At 67.7% G+C, this 13405-nt stretch overlaps 1 protein-coding gene across 3 annotated transcripts in view; it reads left to right on the top strand.

Annotated features, from left to right (window-relative positions):
- The window catches only part of PRKAR1B (protein kinase cAMP-dependent type I regulatory subunit beta), a 122798-nt gene that overhangs the window by 86532 nt on the left and 22861 nt on the right, over positions 1-13405 (top strand). For all 3 annotated transcript variants that reach the window (XM_043559488.1, XM_043559490.1, XM_043559487.1), the window contains exon 7: positions 11174-11332. In XM_043559488.1, the coding sequence (XP_043415423.1) occupies positions 11174-11332 (159 nt within the window). The remainder of the gene's footprint in view (positions 1-11173; positions 11333-13405) is intronic.

The following is a 13405-nucleotide window of genomic DNA, read 5'->3' as shown; positions in this document are numbered from 1 at the left end:
TCCTGGGGCCTGCCCTCCCCCCCCCCCCCGCCCTGAGCGGTGCCCTCTCGCTTCCTGGGGTCCCGCTTCCTGGGGTCCCGCTTCCTGGGGCCTGCCCTCCCCCCCCCCCGCCCTGAGCGGTGCCCTCTCGCTTCCTGGGGTCCCGCTTCCTGGGGCCTGCCCCCCCCAGCGGTGCCCTCTCGCTTCCTGGGGTCCCGCTTCCTGGGGTCTTGCTTCCTGGGGCCTGCCCTCCCCCCCCCCGCCCTGAGCGGTGCCCTCTCGCTTCCTGGGGTCCTGCTTCTTGGGGCCTGCCCCCCCCAGCGGTGCCCTCTCGCTTCCTGGGGTCCCGCTTCCTGGGGTCCTGCTTCCTGGGGCCTGCCCTCCCCCCCCCCCCCCGCCCTGAGCGGTGCCCTCTCGCTTCCTGGGGTCCCGCTTCCTGGGGTCCCGCTTCCTGGGGCCTGCCCCCACCAGTGGTGCCCTCTTGCTTCCTGGGGTCCCGCTTCCTGGGGCCTGCCCTCCCCCCCCCCCGCCCTGAGCGGTGCCCTCTCGCTTCCTGGGGTCCCGCTTCCTGGGGTCCCGCTTCCTGGGGCCTGCCCCCCCCAGCGGTGCCCTCTTGCTTCCTGGGGTCCCGCTTCCTGGGGTCCCGCTTCCTGGGGTCCCGCTTCCTGGGGTCCCGCTTCCAGGGGCCTGCCCTCCCCCCCCGCCCTGAGCGGTGCCCTCTCGCTTCCTGGGGTCCCGCTTCCTGGGGCCTGCCCTCCCCCCCCGCCCTGAGCGGGTGCCCTCTCGCTTCCTGGGGTCCCGCTTCCTGGGGCCTGCCCTCCCCCCCCGCCCTGAGCGATGCCCTCTCGCTTCCTGGGGTCCCGCTTCCTGGGGCCTGCCCTCCCCCCCCGCCCTGAGCGGTGCCCTCTCGCTTCCTGGGGTCCCGCTTCCTGGGGTCCCGCTTCCTGGGGCCTGTCCCCCCCCAGCGGTGCCCTCTCGCTTCCTGGGGTCCCGCTTCCTGGGGCCTGCCCTCCCCCCCCGCCCTGAGCGGTGCCCTCTCGCTTCCTGGGGTCCCGCTTCCTGGGGCCTGCCCTCCCCCCCCGCCCTGAGCGGTGCCCTCTCGCTTCCTGGGATCCCGCTTCCTGGGGTCCCGCTTCCTGGGGCCTGCCCCCCCCAGCGGTGCCCTCTTGCTTCCTGGGGTCCCGCTTCCTGGGGTCCCGCTTCCTGGGGTCCCGCTTCCTGGGGTCCCGCTTCCAGGGGCCTGCCCTCCCCCCCTGCCCTGAGCGGTGCCCTCTCGCTTCCTGGGGTCCCGCTTCCTGGGGCCTGCCCTCCCCCCCCGCCCTGAGCGGTGCCCTCTCGCTTCCTGGGGTCCCGCTTCCAGGGGCCTGCCCTCCCCCCCCGCCCTGAGCGGTGCCCTCTCGCTTCCTGGGGTCCCGCTTCCTGGGGCCTGCCCTCCCCCCCCGCCCTGAGCGGTGCCCTCTCGCTTCCTGGGGTCCCGCTTCCTGGGGCCTGCCCTCCCCCCCCGCCCTGAGCGGTGCCCTCTCGCTTCCTGGGGTCCCGCTTCCTGGGGCCTGCCCTCCCCCCCCGCCCTGAGCGGTGCCCTCTCGCTTCCTGGGGTCCCGCTTCCTGGGGTCCCGCTTCCTGGGGTCCCGCTTCCAGGGGCCTGCCCTCCCCCCCTGCCCTGAGCGGTGCCCTCTCGCTTCCTGGGGTCCCGCTTCCTGGGGCCTGCCCTCCCCCCCCGCCCTGAGCGGTGCCCTCTCGCTTCCTGGGGTCCCGCTTCCTGGGGTCCCGCTTCCTGGGGCCTGCCCTCCCCCCCCGCCCTGAGCGGTGCCCTCTCGCTTCCTGGGGTCCCGCTTCCTGGGGTCCCGCTTCCTGGGGCCTGTCCCCCCCCACCGGTGCCCTCTCGCTTCCTGGGGTCCCGCTTCCTGGGGTCCTGCTTCCTGGGGCCTGCCCTCCCCGCCCCCCCCCGCCCTGAGCGGTGCCCTCTCGCTTCCTGGGGTCCCGCTTCCTGGGGTCCCACTTCTTGGGGCCTGCCCCCCCCATGGGTGCCCTCTTGCTTCCTGGGGTCCTGCTTCCTGGGGCCTGCCCTCCCCCCCCCCCCGCCCTGAGCGGTGCCCTCTCGCTTCCTGGGGTCCCGCTTCCTGGGGTCCACCTCCTGGGGCCTGCCCCCCCCCCAGCGGTGCCCTCTTGCTTCCTGGGGACCCGCTTCCTGGGGTCCTGCTTCCTGGTGCCTGCCCTCCCCCCCCCCCCCCCCCCCCCCGCCCTGAGCGGTGCCCTCTCGCTCCCTGGGGTCCCGCTTCCTGGGGTCCCACTTCCTGGGGCCTGCCCCCCCCAGCGGTGCCTTTTGCTTCCTGGGGCCCCGCTTCCTGGGGTCCTGCTTCTTGGGGCCTGCCCCCCCCATGGGTGCCCTCTTGCCTCCTGGGGTCCCGCTTCCTGGGGTCCTGCTTCTTGGGGCCTGCCCCCCCCATGGGTGCCCTCTTGCTTCCTGGGGTCCTGCTTCCTGGGGTCCCGCTTCCTGGGGCCTGCCCCCCCCAGCGGTGCCCTCTCGCTTCCTGGGGTCCCGCTTCCTGGGGTCCCGCTTCCTGGGGCCTGCCCCCGCCAGCGGTGCCCTCTCGCTTCCTGGGGTCCCGCTTCCTGGGGCCCCGCTTCCTGGGGTCCTGCTTCTTGGGGTCTGCCCCCCCCCCACCGGTGCCCTGTTGCTTCCTGGGGTCCCGCTTCCTGGGGTCCTGCTTCCTGGTGCCTGCCCTCCCCCCACCCCCCCCGCCCTGAGCGGTGCCCTCTCGCTCCCTGGGGTCCCGCTTCCTGGGGTCCCGCTTCCTGGGGCCTGCCCCCCCCAGCGGTGCCCTCTCGCTTCCTGGGGTCCCGCTTCCTGGGGTCCCGCTTCCTGGGGCCTGCCCCCCCCAGCGGTGCCCTCTCGCTTCCTGGGGTCCCGCTTCCTGGGGTCCCGCTTCCTGGGGCCTGCCCCCCCCAGCGGTGCCCTCTTGCTTCCTGGGGTCCCGCTTCCTGGGGTCCCGCTTCCTGGGGTCCGCCTCCTGGGGCCTGCCCCCCCCAGCGGTGCCCTCTCGCTTCCTGGGGTCCCGCTTCCTGGGGTCCCGCTTCCTGGGGCCTGCCCCCCCCAGCGGTGCCCTCTTGCTTCCTGGGGTCCCGCTTCCTGGGGCCCCGCTTCCTGGGGTCCTGCTTCTTGGGGTCTGCCCCCCCCACCGGTGCCCTGTTGCTTCCTGGGGTCCCGCTTCCTGGGGTCCTGCTTCCTGGTGCCTGCCCTCCCCCCACCCCCCCCGCCCTGAGCGGTGCCCTCTCGCTCCCTGGGGTCCCGCTTCCTGGGGTCCCGCTTCCTGGGGCCTGCCCCCCCCAGCGGTGCCCTCTCGCTTCCTGGGGTCCCGCTTCCTGGGGTCCCGCTTCCTGGGGCCTGCCCCCCCCAGCGGTGCCCTCTTGCTTCCTGGGGTCCCGCTTCCTGGGGTCCCGCTTCCTGGGGTCCGCCTCCTGGGGCCTGCCCCCCCCAGCGGTGCCCTCTCGCTTCCTGGGGTCCCGCTTCCTGGGGTCCCGCTTCCTGGGGCCTGCCCCCCCCAGCGGTGCCCTCTTGCTTCCTGGGGTCCCGCTTCCTGGGGCCCCGCTTCCTGGGGTCCTGCTTCTTGGGGTCTGCCCCCCCCCCACCGGTGCCCTGTTGCTTCCTGGGGTCCCGCTTCCTGGGGTCCTGCTTCCTGGTGCCTGCCCTCCCCCCACCCCCCCCGCCCTGAGCGGTGCCCTCTCGCTCCCTGGGGTCCCGCTTCCTGGGGTCCCGCTTCCTGGGGCCTGCCCCCCCCAGCGGTGCCCTCTCGCTTCCTGGGGTCCCGCTTCCTGGGGTCCCACTTCTTGGGGCCTGCCCCCCCCATGGGTGCCCTCTTGCTTCCTGGGGTCCTGCTTCTTGGGGCCTGCCCTCCCCCCCCTCCCCCCCAGCGGTGCCCTCTTGCTTCCTGGGGTCCCGCTTCCTGGGGCCTGCCCCCCCCAGCGGTGCCCTCTTGCTTCCTGGGGTCCCGCTTCCTGGGGCCTGCCCCCCCCAGCGGTGCCCTCTCGCTTCCTGGGGCCTGCTGGCGCTGTGCAGCCTCTGCCAGGACCCCTGCTGCCCCTCTTGCTCCCGCTTCTCCATTGGCCTCCCTGGGACGTCCCTCCTCCGCACGCGCACCTGGCCCCATGGTTGTCTGTGGCCGAGCGCCTCCTTCCTGTGACTCAGCTCAGCTCGTGGTTACACCCCCATGGCCAGGTTACACAGCAGGGCTGGGGTGCTCGATGTCTCCATGCCAACCCCCTGCACCACGCTCCCTGCCCGCGAGGGGCCCCCGCCTCCCCCGCCCGGCTCCTCGACCCTGTTCTCAGTCAGGAGCCCCCTCCACCCCCAGCCTCTCCTCACCTTGCTCGCATTTTTGGTCAGATGTTTCCGGAGCCCTGCTGTGTGCTGAGAACGCACTTGGGGGCACGTGGTCCCTGCCCTCAGGGTCTGCACAGCAGTGAGCAAGTGCCTTACCTCTGGGTCTTTCCTCTTTTCCATCGGTTCCTGTTTCTGCTGTTCCTCGCAAACTCCTGTGCATCCTCAAGACCCCGCCCACCCAAGCCCGGCTGCCCCTTAGTCCAGGCAGAGCCACACCCAGCTCCTCTCTTGGGCTGCTGCGCTGATGACCCAGGACCTTCCCTGCCACACAGGGAGCCCGACCCAGACCCAGATCTTGGCTCCTGCTTCTCCTCCCCTGGGATGTTCCTTCCTCTTCTGTGTTCACTGGAGCTTGTGAATCTTCTAATTCAGTCTGGAGACGTCTTCAAAGGGCTGACTCGAGTCGTGCCACCAGGGCTCAGGCAGCAACAAGAGCAAACCCTGGGACTTCTGGGCACACCCGGGGTGCTGCTGGGGTGAGCGGGTGCGGGACGCGGGGGGCCTTCTCCCAGAGTTCTTGCATTTCTCTTCAGGAGCCTGGAGGGCCCACAGCAGGGTCTCGTGAGATGCTCCTCCCTGGCCCGTGTGGGAAGGCAGCAGACGGTCAGACACCCCCCAGGCTTGGGCCTGAGAGCCGAGGCCTTGTACTGACCGCTGTGTCCGTGTCCTCGAAGGACAGAGAGCTCACAGACCAAAGGGAGCAGTCCTCCTGATGTGGCCTCGCAGAGCCCGTTGTGGGGTCAGGAGGAGGCTCTGTGGATGTGGTCCCTCTTTCTACACTACCCCCCCAACCCCGCTAATCTGCTCTCTCTGGGCCACTGCGGCCACTGTCCTGGGCAGACCCCATCCCTGCCACCTCCTGCCCGCACCTGCACCACGAAGAACCCCCCCGCCCAGCTCTCCACCCCCAGCTCTGATGCAGGGAGTGCACCTGGCAGGAAGCGCTTGAAGGTGTGAGAGACGGGTGCCCACCAGGACCTGCCCCCTGACAGAGGGTCCCCTAAACAGCTCGTGGGCCCTGCCACCCCGGATGATGGTGCCCCTGACGCTCAGCGTCTTAGCGTGGGTTGTTCCCTCCTCACACCCACCGTTACATCTGTCCGAGGGCCCTCAGGTCCCACAGGATAGCGTTTCCTTCCACTGCCCCCGGCCCCTTCGTAAGTGGGACGTGACGGGGAAGAGTCAGCTGAGAATCGGCTGGCTTGGCCTGCCCTTCCTGACAGGGACCCTCCACACCCCCGGGGGAGGTCACAGAGCCCGGCCCCAGGGCCCCTTGGGGTGGGGTAGGGGCCGACAGGCAGTCCCCAGCCTCCCCATGACGCGCCAGGGGTCATAGCTGGCTTTTCTTTAGGCCAGGGACCCGCGGAGGCGGTTTGGGGAGGGAAGAAGTGAGGTCACCTTCTTGCAAGCTGGTTCCCCAAATATGTTGTCTGGGCGGGGTCCGGCCCCGGCCTCAGAAGTTCAGGTACAAAGGTGTCTTTAAGGTGCCCGCCGCACTCAGGCTCCTGGAGCCGGATGTCTGGGCACCGTGGGTGGATGCCCGCGTCCGGACAGAGTCTCTGGTTTGGGCCAGGCAGTGCCTTGTAGGGTCCCTCTGTCAGGCCCTTCGGGTCCCCAGCTGGGCGGGCGCCGTCCTGTGATGTGGGACCCACCGGGCAGCACAGCAGTGTGGTTGAAAGCCACATGTGAGGGAATCAAAAGGGCTCAGTCAGGAATCTGGGATGTCAGCTGGCCGGGGTGCGGCATGGGGCACGGGGTATCGTGATTACTGCCACCACGCTCCCGGCGTGGAATCACACAGATTCTCTGTGGCCCTGGCACCACGCTGAACGTGCCCATTTCTGTGAGCCGCCCTCCAGGGCACAGGGGAGCGGCCTGGCCTGGCTGACCCGGCCCCGGGGTCGCCGAGCCTGGCTGTGCGGCCTCACGAGGGGAGGGGGGCCCACTAAGTCTGGAAGCCCCGAGGGCGACCCCCGCCCCTCCGGGCCCTCTTCCTGGCTGGGCTCGGCACCCTGAACACCTTCCCGTTCTGCGGCGTGGATGCTGCCCTGGGCCCAGCGGCGCCCTGGGGGGATGGCCAGGTGGCCGGTGCCCAAAACACCAGGTTCGGCTTCAATTATGGTTTTCGAGAGACACCACAGCATGTGTTGCCAAGAGCTGTAATCCATTTTTCTGAGTTTAAAAATATCTCCCAATTTGTTTTATTCGTGGAACATAGCATTTCTACTTAAAAGGATACTCCACTGCCGATTTTAGGGCTCAGGAACGTAGTTCTGTCTGAGGCCTGGCTCCTCCCTAATCCTGGGAGGCTTTCGTTATTTTCGGACCCTCTTTGTGCCGGGACTGCCCCCACCCCCACCCCCAGGCTCCTGCCCCGCCCGGTTCCCTCCGGTTCCCAGCCTCCAGGGGAGGCCTCTGAGCTGCGTTCCCCCTGGACAGGGCACCCCGGGGCATGGTCACTTGTTATTCAGCGTTTGCCTGGTGCTCTGTTTTTTTAAAGTTGGTAAAATACACACAACGTGAAATTTGCCATCTTAACCAGTTTCAAGCCTACAGCTCAGGGGCACCGAGCACATTCACGCTGCTGTGCGGCCGCCCCACCTTCCGGCTCCAGAACATCCCATCTCCCCACACTGAGACTCTGTCCCGTTACACACGGACCGACCCCCACCCGCTCCTCCAGCCCCGGCCCCACCGTCTCCTCTGTGTCCGTGAGACTGACGACCCCGGGATCTCGAGGGAGTGGGTCCCGGTGCGTGTCCTCCCGTGTCCGTGAGTCTGACGACCCCGGGACCTCGAGGGAGTCGGTCCCGGTGCGTGTCCTTCTGTGTCTGGCTTGCGTCACTCAGCGTCACGTCCTTGAGGTTATCCCCGTTGAGGCAGGGTCATAGTTTCCTTCCTTCGTGAAGCTGAGTGAGAGATAGTGGGTTGTGTGGACGGATCACGCTGTGTCTGTCTGGTCACGTCAGGGGACACGGGGTGGCTCCCCCGCCTCTTGGTTGTTGTGGATCATGCCGCTGTGAACGAGGTGTGTCTCTTCTAGGCCCTGTCCTCAGGTTGTCCCTGTTAATCAGTCACTTACTACGTGCTGTGGCCACGGCCTAGAGCTGGTGCTGATGTTTCTCTGCTGCATTTGGGGCCTTCTAACCCATTTCGTCCACAGAGCACATCTGGGGCCCGCTGTGGTCGGGGGCTGCTTTGGACTCCGCGGGTAATGACTGTCCTCTGGGACTGGGGGACGGTGAGCCGACCCGCCCCAGTGTGGTGGTGGCCGTGCTCCACGTTTAGGAGGGGCGCTCCGGGGTCCTGGCGAAATCCTGCTCTGTGGGCGCCTAGTGTGGTCTGTGTAGGGAGGGGGCAGGAGGAGGCCCGTGTGCCATGACAGATTTGGGGCTCCTCTGGAGGGGGCTGGCCGGCTCTCCACCCAAGTGGAAACTGAACCCGCGTGGCCCGGGTGCCGCGGACGGGAGCGTCAACGCCCGTGCTCGGGGCGCGCTGTGAACGGCAGCCAGCCAGGCCGCCCCGTGGGCATCCGGCTTCGGGGCTGGAGACGGCCCAGGCCTGGTAGGGAGAGCCGCGGGGTGTGCCCTGCCCCCAGGGCTCCTGTGGGCAACCGGCTGAGTGACCTGGACGTCGGGGGCCGACTCCGGGCGCTCCCGTGAGGGCCTGGGAGGCGGGAGGAGACGGGCCATTAGCTTGTCCTTGCCGTCTGTGAAGGAAAACAACAGCGGGGCACGCGGGCCGCGCCAGGCTGGCCCCAGGCGGCGTGAGAAAGCGGGCGGGGCTGCGGGCACTCCTCCCGCCAGACGCGCTCTGTCTCCACCTCCCAGATGGTTTCTGCTCTCTGGGCGGTAGAGCGTTGCACCGAGATGCCCGGGTCGGGAGGGCGGGTGGCAGGGCGAGGCGGGGGGCACAGCCAGGCGGGCGATGCTCCCTCCCCTCCACGCACGGGCGCCCCTGCCCCGGGCTCTCGTGAGCAGGACCCTGTGCCCCCCTGCGCGCCCCGTCCGATCGCCGTCTGTACCCCTCCGTGGAGCGGAAGCAGGCTGTCCAGCTTGGGCCACGTCACAGCCACCTGTTGAGTGGCCTCCCCACCCCTCCCCCTCTCCCCTCGGGCAGCCCCACACTGTTCTCCACTCCCCAGCAGAGGGAGTGTCACAGTGTAAACCAGATGAGGTTCCGGAACCTTCCGTGGCTGCCTTTTGCTTCTAGAACAACATTGCAGCCCTTCCCTCCCTGACCCCCTGCTCCTGCCCCCGTGGCGTCTGTCCCCGCTTGGTCATGCCGCATCTAGTATCCATTCCTTTGTGGCCCCAGGGACTTTGCACATCCTGTCCTTGGCTTCAGCCGCCCTTCTCCCACGTCTTTGCTCGTTGGGCGAGACGCTCAGGCCTGGCTCAACTTCCCCTTCACAGAGAGCTCTCTGCAGACAGTCACTGCCGTGGTCGTTCTGAACGCTCTCTTCACGCCCGGAGCACGTGTCACAACGAATGTGCGTTTGTGTGATTATTTGCCTGCAGCCTTTCTCCCGGCCGGTGGGTGAGTCCTGTGGACAGGAACCCGCTGCCTTCCCCTGCTGACCGCCAGCAGTTAGAACGCGCAGGGCACAGAGGGGCGCTCAGTCCACACCGGGGTGGTGGACACGCGGCCGGGTGGGGGCTCCGGGTTCAGCTGGAGAAGGCACTGTCAGTGGTGGGACCGTGTGTGCAGCCCAGTGGGGCCTCCCACCATTTTTCTTCTAAAAGAAGAAACAAAAAGTGAAACAAAGCAAGAAGTAGCCCGTTGGCGTGCCAGCTGGGGTGGGGCCCGGCGCTGTGCCGGTCGCCGTGACAGAGGCCAGTGTCCCGAGAAGGATGGCCTCTTTGTGCTCTGTGGCTGGCCTGCAGTGTGGTCCTGGGCCCTCTGTGGCTCCGCACAATGGTTTTCTCTGACGTCTCACAGGGAGCTCTCCCAGGCCCGGGCTCTGGGCAGGGAAGGGGGTCCCCTTAGTCCTGCCCTGCCTTTGGGGATGTGCTTCAGGAAACCGGGGTCCAGGGACACCTGGATGGCTCTGCTGAGCCCCATTCTCTGTCCCCTGGGTCCCTGTGCTCTTTTGTCTGTTGGGTGGGCTGGCCCTGCCGGCAGCCGATGGAGGCAGGTGGCTTCTGTGCCCCCTAAGGCACAAGAGACAGGCCCACCCACCTCCCCGGACTGTCAGCAAAGTCTCCCCACCTCCGACCCACGACCCGAGCCCGACATTCCCCCTGGAGGAGTCACAGGAACCGTCTGTGTCCTGCAGGACGGGTGCCCGCTCCACGGCTGTGCCGAGCAGCCAGCTGGGCCCCGTAGCGCACGGCGAGGGCAGAGGCACGTGCTCCCGATTGCTTCCCGAGGGGCCGTGGTTGCTGGAGGGGACCTGGGGACGTCTGGGGCGTCCTGGAGCTATGCAGCTGGGGTCCATGCACGTGGCTGCTGGCGGAGTCACGCCTCCGTGGCCAGGACTTCACCGCAAGGAAGCCCAGTGCGGGGAGGGCTGGCCCGGCTGTGCCTGGGTCACCGGGAACACCGATAAGTGGTCACTGCCCCCTCTCCATGGGCCCCGGGTCCCCTTTGAGAAAACCAGGGGTGCACGTTCTGGAGGATGTCCCTGCACCCTGAAAACTCCTGCATCCCTGCACGTCTGTGGCAGAGCAAGGCGGCCTGTTCCCTGCCTCGTGGGAAGGACGGGACACTGTTCTCGTTCCTCGAGGGCCTCGTTGTGTGGACCCTGGCGTCTCTTCCCCCAGGGGCCCCGCTGCCCAGACTTCCCTGCGGGAAGCGAGTGCCGAGCCCATGCTCCTGGGCCTCACTGTGCCTCGGGCCACGCCCACCCCTCTTGGTCGGCCGGGTCTCCCCTGGCCCTCGCTCGCACGGAACGCGGGGTTCTCACCTGCATGGCGTCTCCTTGCAGACACGCGCTTCTGTGTGTCAGTCGTAGGGCAGACAATGAGTCGTTGATTCCGGCAAGAATCACGCCCGTGATTCACCGCAATCCATTCTTTCCCGACGTGCACCCATATTGCCAATGGGAGCTGTTCTTAAAACTCATTGACACGCTGGGGGATAATGCCCGTGTTGTGTCAGTTTATAGGAACCAGATCGGCACCACATAATGAACAATCTCGCCATTCTTGTGCGGTCCGGAACGTGCAGGGTCGGTCATAGTGGGAGCACTGTGCCGAGTACGCACGCGGGCTGAAAGGGCCCTTCTCAGCACAGCCTCGTCTCGTCGGTGCCCCAGCAGCGTCTCCACTGACCGTAGGCCCAGGGAGCCTGGTGCTGTCCCGGGCAGGGCAGGCCCTGCCAACATGGCTCCTTCCGGGCCAGGCCGGGCCCGCGTGCTGGTTGGAGGTGGGGGCGCCGGGCAGAGACCCGGAGGGCGTCCGCAGGGGCGCCCTGAGGAAGCCCTGAGTGTGCGGCTGGGGAGACAGGCCCCAAGGCCCACCTAAGGCGGATGAGGAACCGAATCGAAGGCCGGCCAGGGACGCAGGCAGGGCTCTGCTCGGACCAGGAGCCCTAGGCGGTACTTTCCCCTTCATCTCTGGCCCGTCTCGCCGACAACTGGGGCCCGGACTCAGAAGGTGCCATCGCCCCCGCCCAGCCAGGGCTCTGTGCGGGGCCGGGAGTGCGACGGGCAGCAAAGCTGTCAGAGGTCCAGGCCGTGCCCGGGCAGGCGAGGTCCTTGCCGGGTCTCCTCTGGTGGGCGTGCAGGAGGGCTCCCGGTGTGGGACGCGCCGGCGTGACCCCACGTGTCCCCTGGGACATCTCTGACATTTCTCTCTCTGTCCCCTGAAGGTATACGTGAATGGAGAGTGGGTGACGAGCATCAGCGAAGGGGGCAGCTTTGGGGAGCTGGCACTCATCTACGGCACCCCCAGGGCAGCGACTGTGAAGGCCAAGACGGACCTCAAGCTCTGGGGCATTGACCGGGACAGCTACCGGCGCATCCTCATGGTGAGCGGCGCCCGGCACACCCGCAGCCAAGTGTCTGTCGGGAACCCTAGCTTTATCCAAGGGAGGGTGATAGATAAGGGCCACTGGGGTGGGTGGGAAGTGTGGGAGAGATTCTGGAAACTTCTTAAAAGGCAAGCAGGTAGCTGGGGAGGCTCCTTTGCCTTCCTTCCCTGTCTCTTTTTAGCTGTTTGGAATGGGGTCGTGATGGCTGGAGCTCTCGCTGCCACCCTGGATCACGAGGTGACTGAGACTGGAAACCCATTCACCAAGGGGGTAGAGCAACTCTTTGCTCCAGGGGCCTGGCTCTGTGGTGGCCCCGGCACAGCGGGACCAGACTGATTGGCCCCAGACATCCTCACGCAGGGATCAACCCTCGGGCGTTTTTGCCTCTCTCTCTCATGTGTAGCCACATCCACTCTTGGCTGGTGCAGGGTGGGCACAGGTCCCCTGTTGTACCATCAGGGGCATGGCAGATGCACAGGGGGCTCCCAGAGGTCATCTGGGAGCTGGGGAGGCCCTGCCTGTGCCCACTCAGTGCCCGTCCTGCACACATGTTCGTGGTGCTGAGACCCGCCCGGGAATACCACGGGTGCCGCACCCGGCCTTGGGAAGCTTCCCTTGTGCTAGTGGGGGAGTCAGGGGACAAACACGCACCTCAGGTGATGGCAGTTCCTTGGAGAAAGATAAAGCTGAGAATGGGGTGGAGGTGACTGGGAGGCGCGGAGAGGCTGCTGTTTTCTAGAAAGGCCCCAAGCCCCCCTCCCGTGATGAGGTGGCGTTTGAGCAGACGTATCTGAGCAGGAACCAGCGTATCCAGGAGAGGAGTGTCCGGGCTTGCGTGGACAGAGGGAGCAGCGGGGTTACCACTGTGGATGGCGACGTAGGGGTCCTGTGGGCGATGCGGTCTGTGGGCTCACCACCCCCACAGAGCCCTCAGCTCCCACCCAAGTGTGCAGGGGGGCCCCCAGAGCGGCTTCCACGATGGACGGGGGGCCGTCCTGGGGGGCATGGAAACATCCTGACCCTGGGAGGGTGAGGGAGACCAGCCGCCAGCCTGGAGACCTTTGGTGTCCCTCACGTGCCCTGCAGGGCTAGGCTGTGTCCCTGGGGACGGTGCAGCTTCCGGTGATGGTGTGGGGTGGGGGCTGTGACCTGGGGACGCTCTGGGGGAGGCCTGGGTTCGGTCCACAGGCAGTTTCGAGAAGCCCCAGGCCTCAGTCAGATGGGAGCCTGGGGTTAGGGCCCGGCCCAGACTGCCCCTCGTGCTGGGAACACCCGCGCCCCCGACCCGTCCTGGTCCCGCTGTAACACCGGGTCTGCATGACGTGGGGAGGGTTCAGTGCCGTTGAGGGGGTCGTGGTCTGATCGGGCTCTGTGCGTGTGAGGAAGCGCCCTCCGTGCACCCAGCAAGCATCGACGGAGCGCCCACCGCGTACGGGAGATGTAGAGCCCCGGCTACGCTGGGAGAAAGCTGCACGTCCCTGCGTCCCGGAGCCCAGCCCGTGCTCTCTGCTCTTGTCCTCCACCTGCCGGCGCCTGTTTTCCTGGGAGAGGCCGGCTGCCCGGTGGGGGAGGGGGGGGTGCCCTGACCCCTCCCCCACCCCGCCCCCTCCCGGCCCGGGCAGGTTTGGGAGCGGACCCAGAAGCCTCTGCCCCTCCACACACACCTGGCCCGTGTTGCATAAGCCGCTGTTTCTCGCCATCGTCAGTGCTGAGTCTTTCTGGGCTGTGGGATCTTTGTGGCTGGAACCTTGTATTCAGGGAAGTTCCCAAACCACCCAGGCAGCTGGCGCTTCCTCTGTCTTCATTCTGAAGCCCCGTGTGCTAAGAATAGCCACAGCTATGTTGCGAGTCCGCAGAGCCTCCGAGTCTGGGGAAGGAACATGGCAAGTGCCGGCCGCCTCGGAAGGGAGTGTCCTGCCGGAGGGAATCCGTTTTAGCGTCTGTCCTGGGTCTGGACAGATTTGGAGGCACCCATCATGCAGAGTGGCCCCGCCATCGTGCATCCGCTTAGCGCTGAGCTGGGACACGCCATGGGGCACGGGGGGGGGGGGGGATGGTGGAGAGTGCCAG

Source organism: Prionailurus bengalensis, chromosome E3 (assembly GCF_016509475.1).
Source record: "Prionailurus bengalensis isolate Pbe53 chromosome E3, Fcat_Pben_1.1_paternal_pri, whole genome shotgun sequence".
Taxonomy (NCBI): Eukaryota; Metazoa; Chordata; class Mammalia; order Carnivora; family Felidae; genus Prionailurus; species Prionailurus bengalensis.
This window is presented reverse-complemented; position numbering and strand designations above follow the sequence as displayed.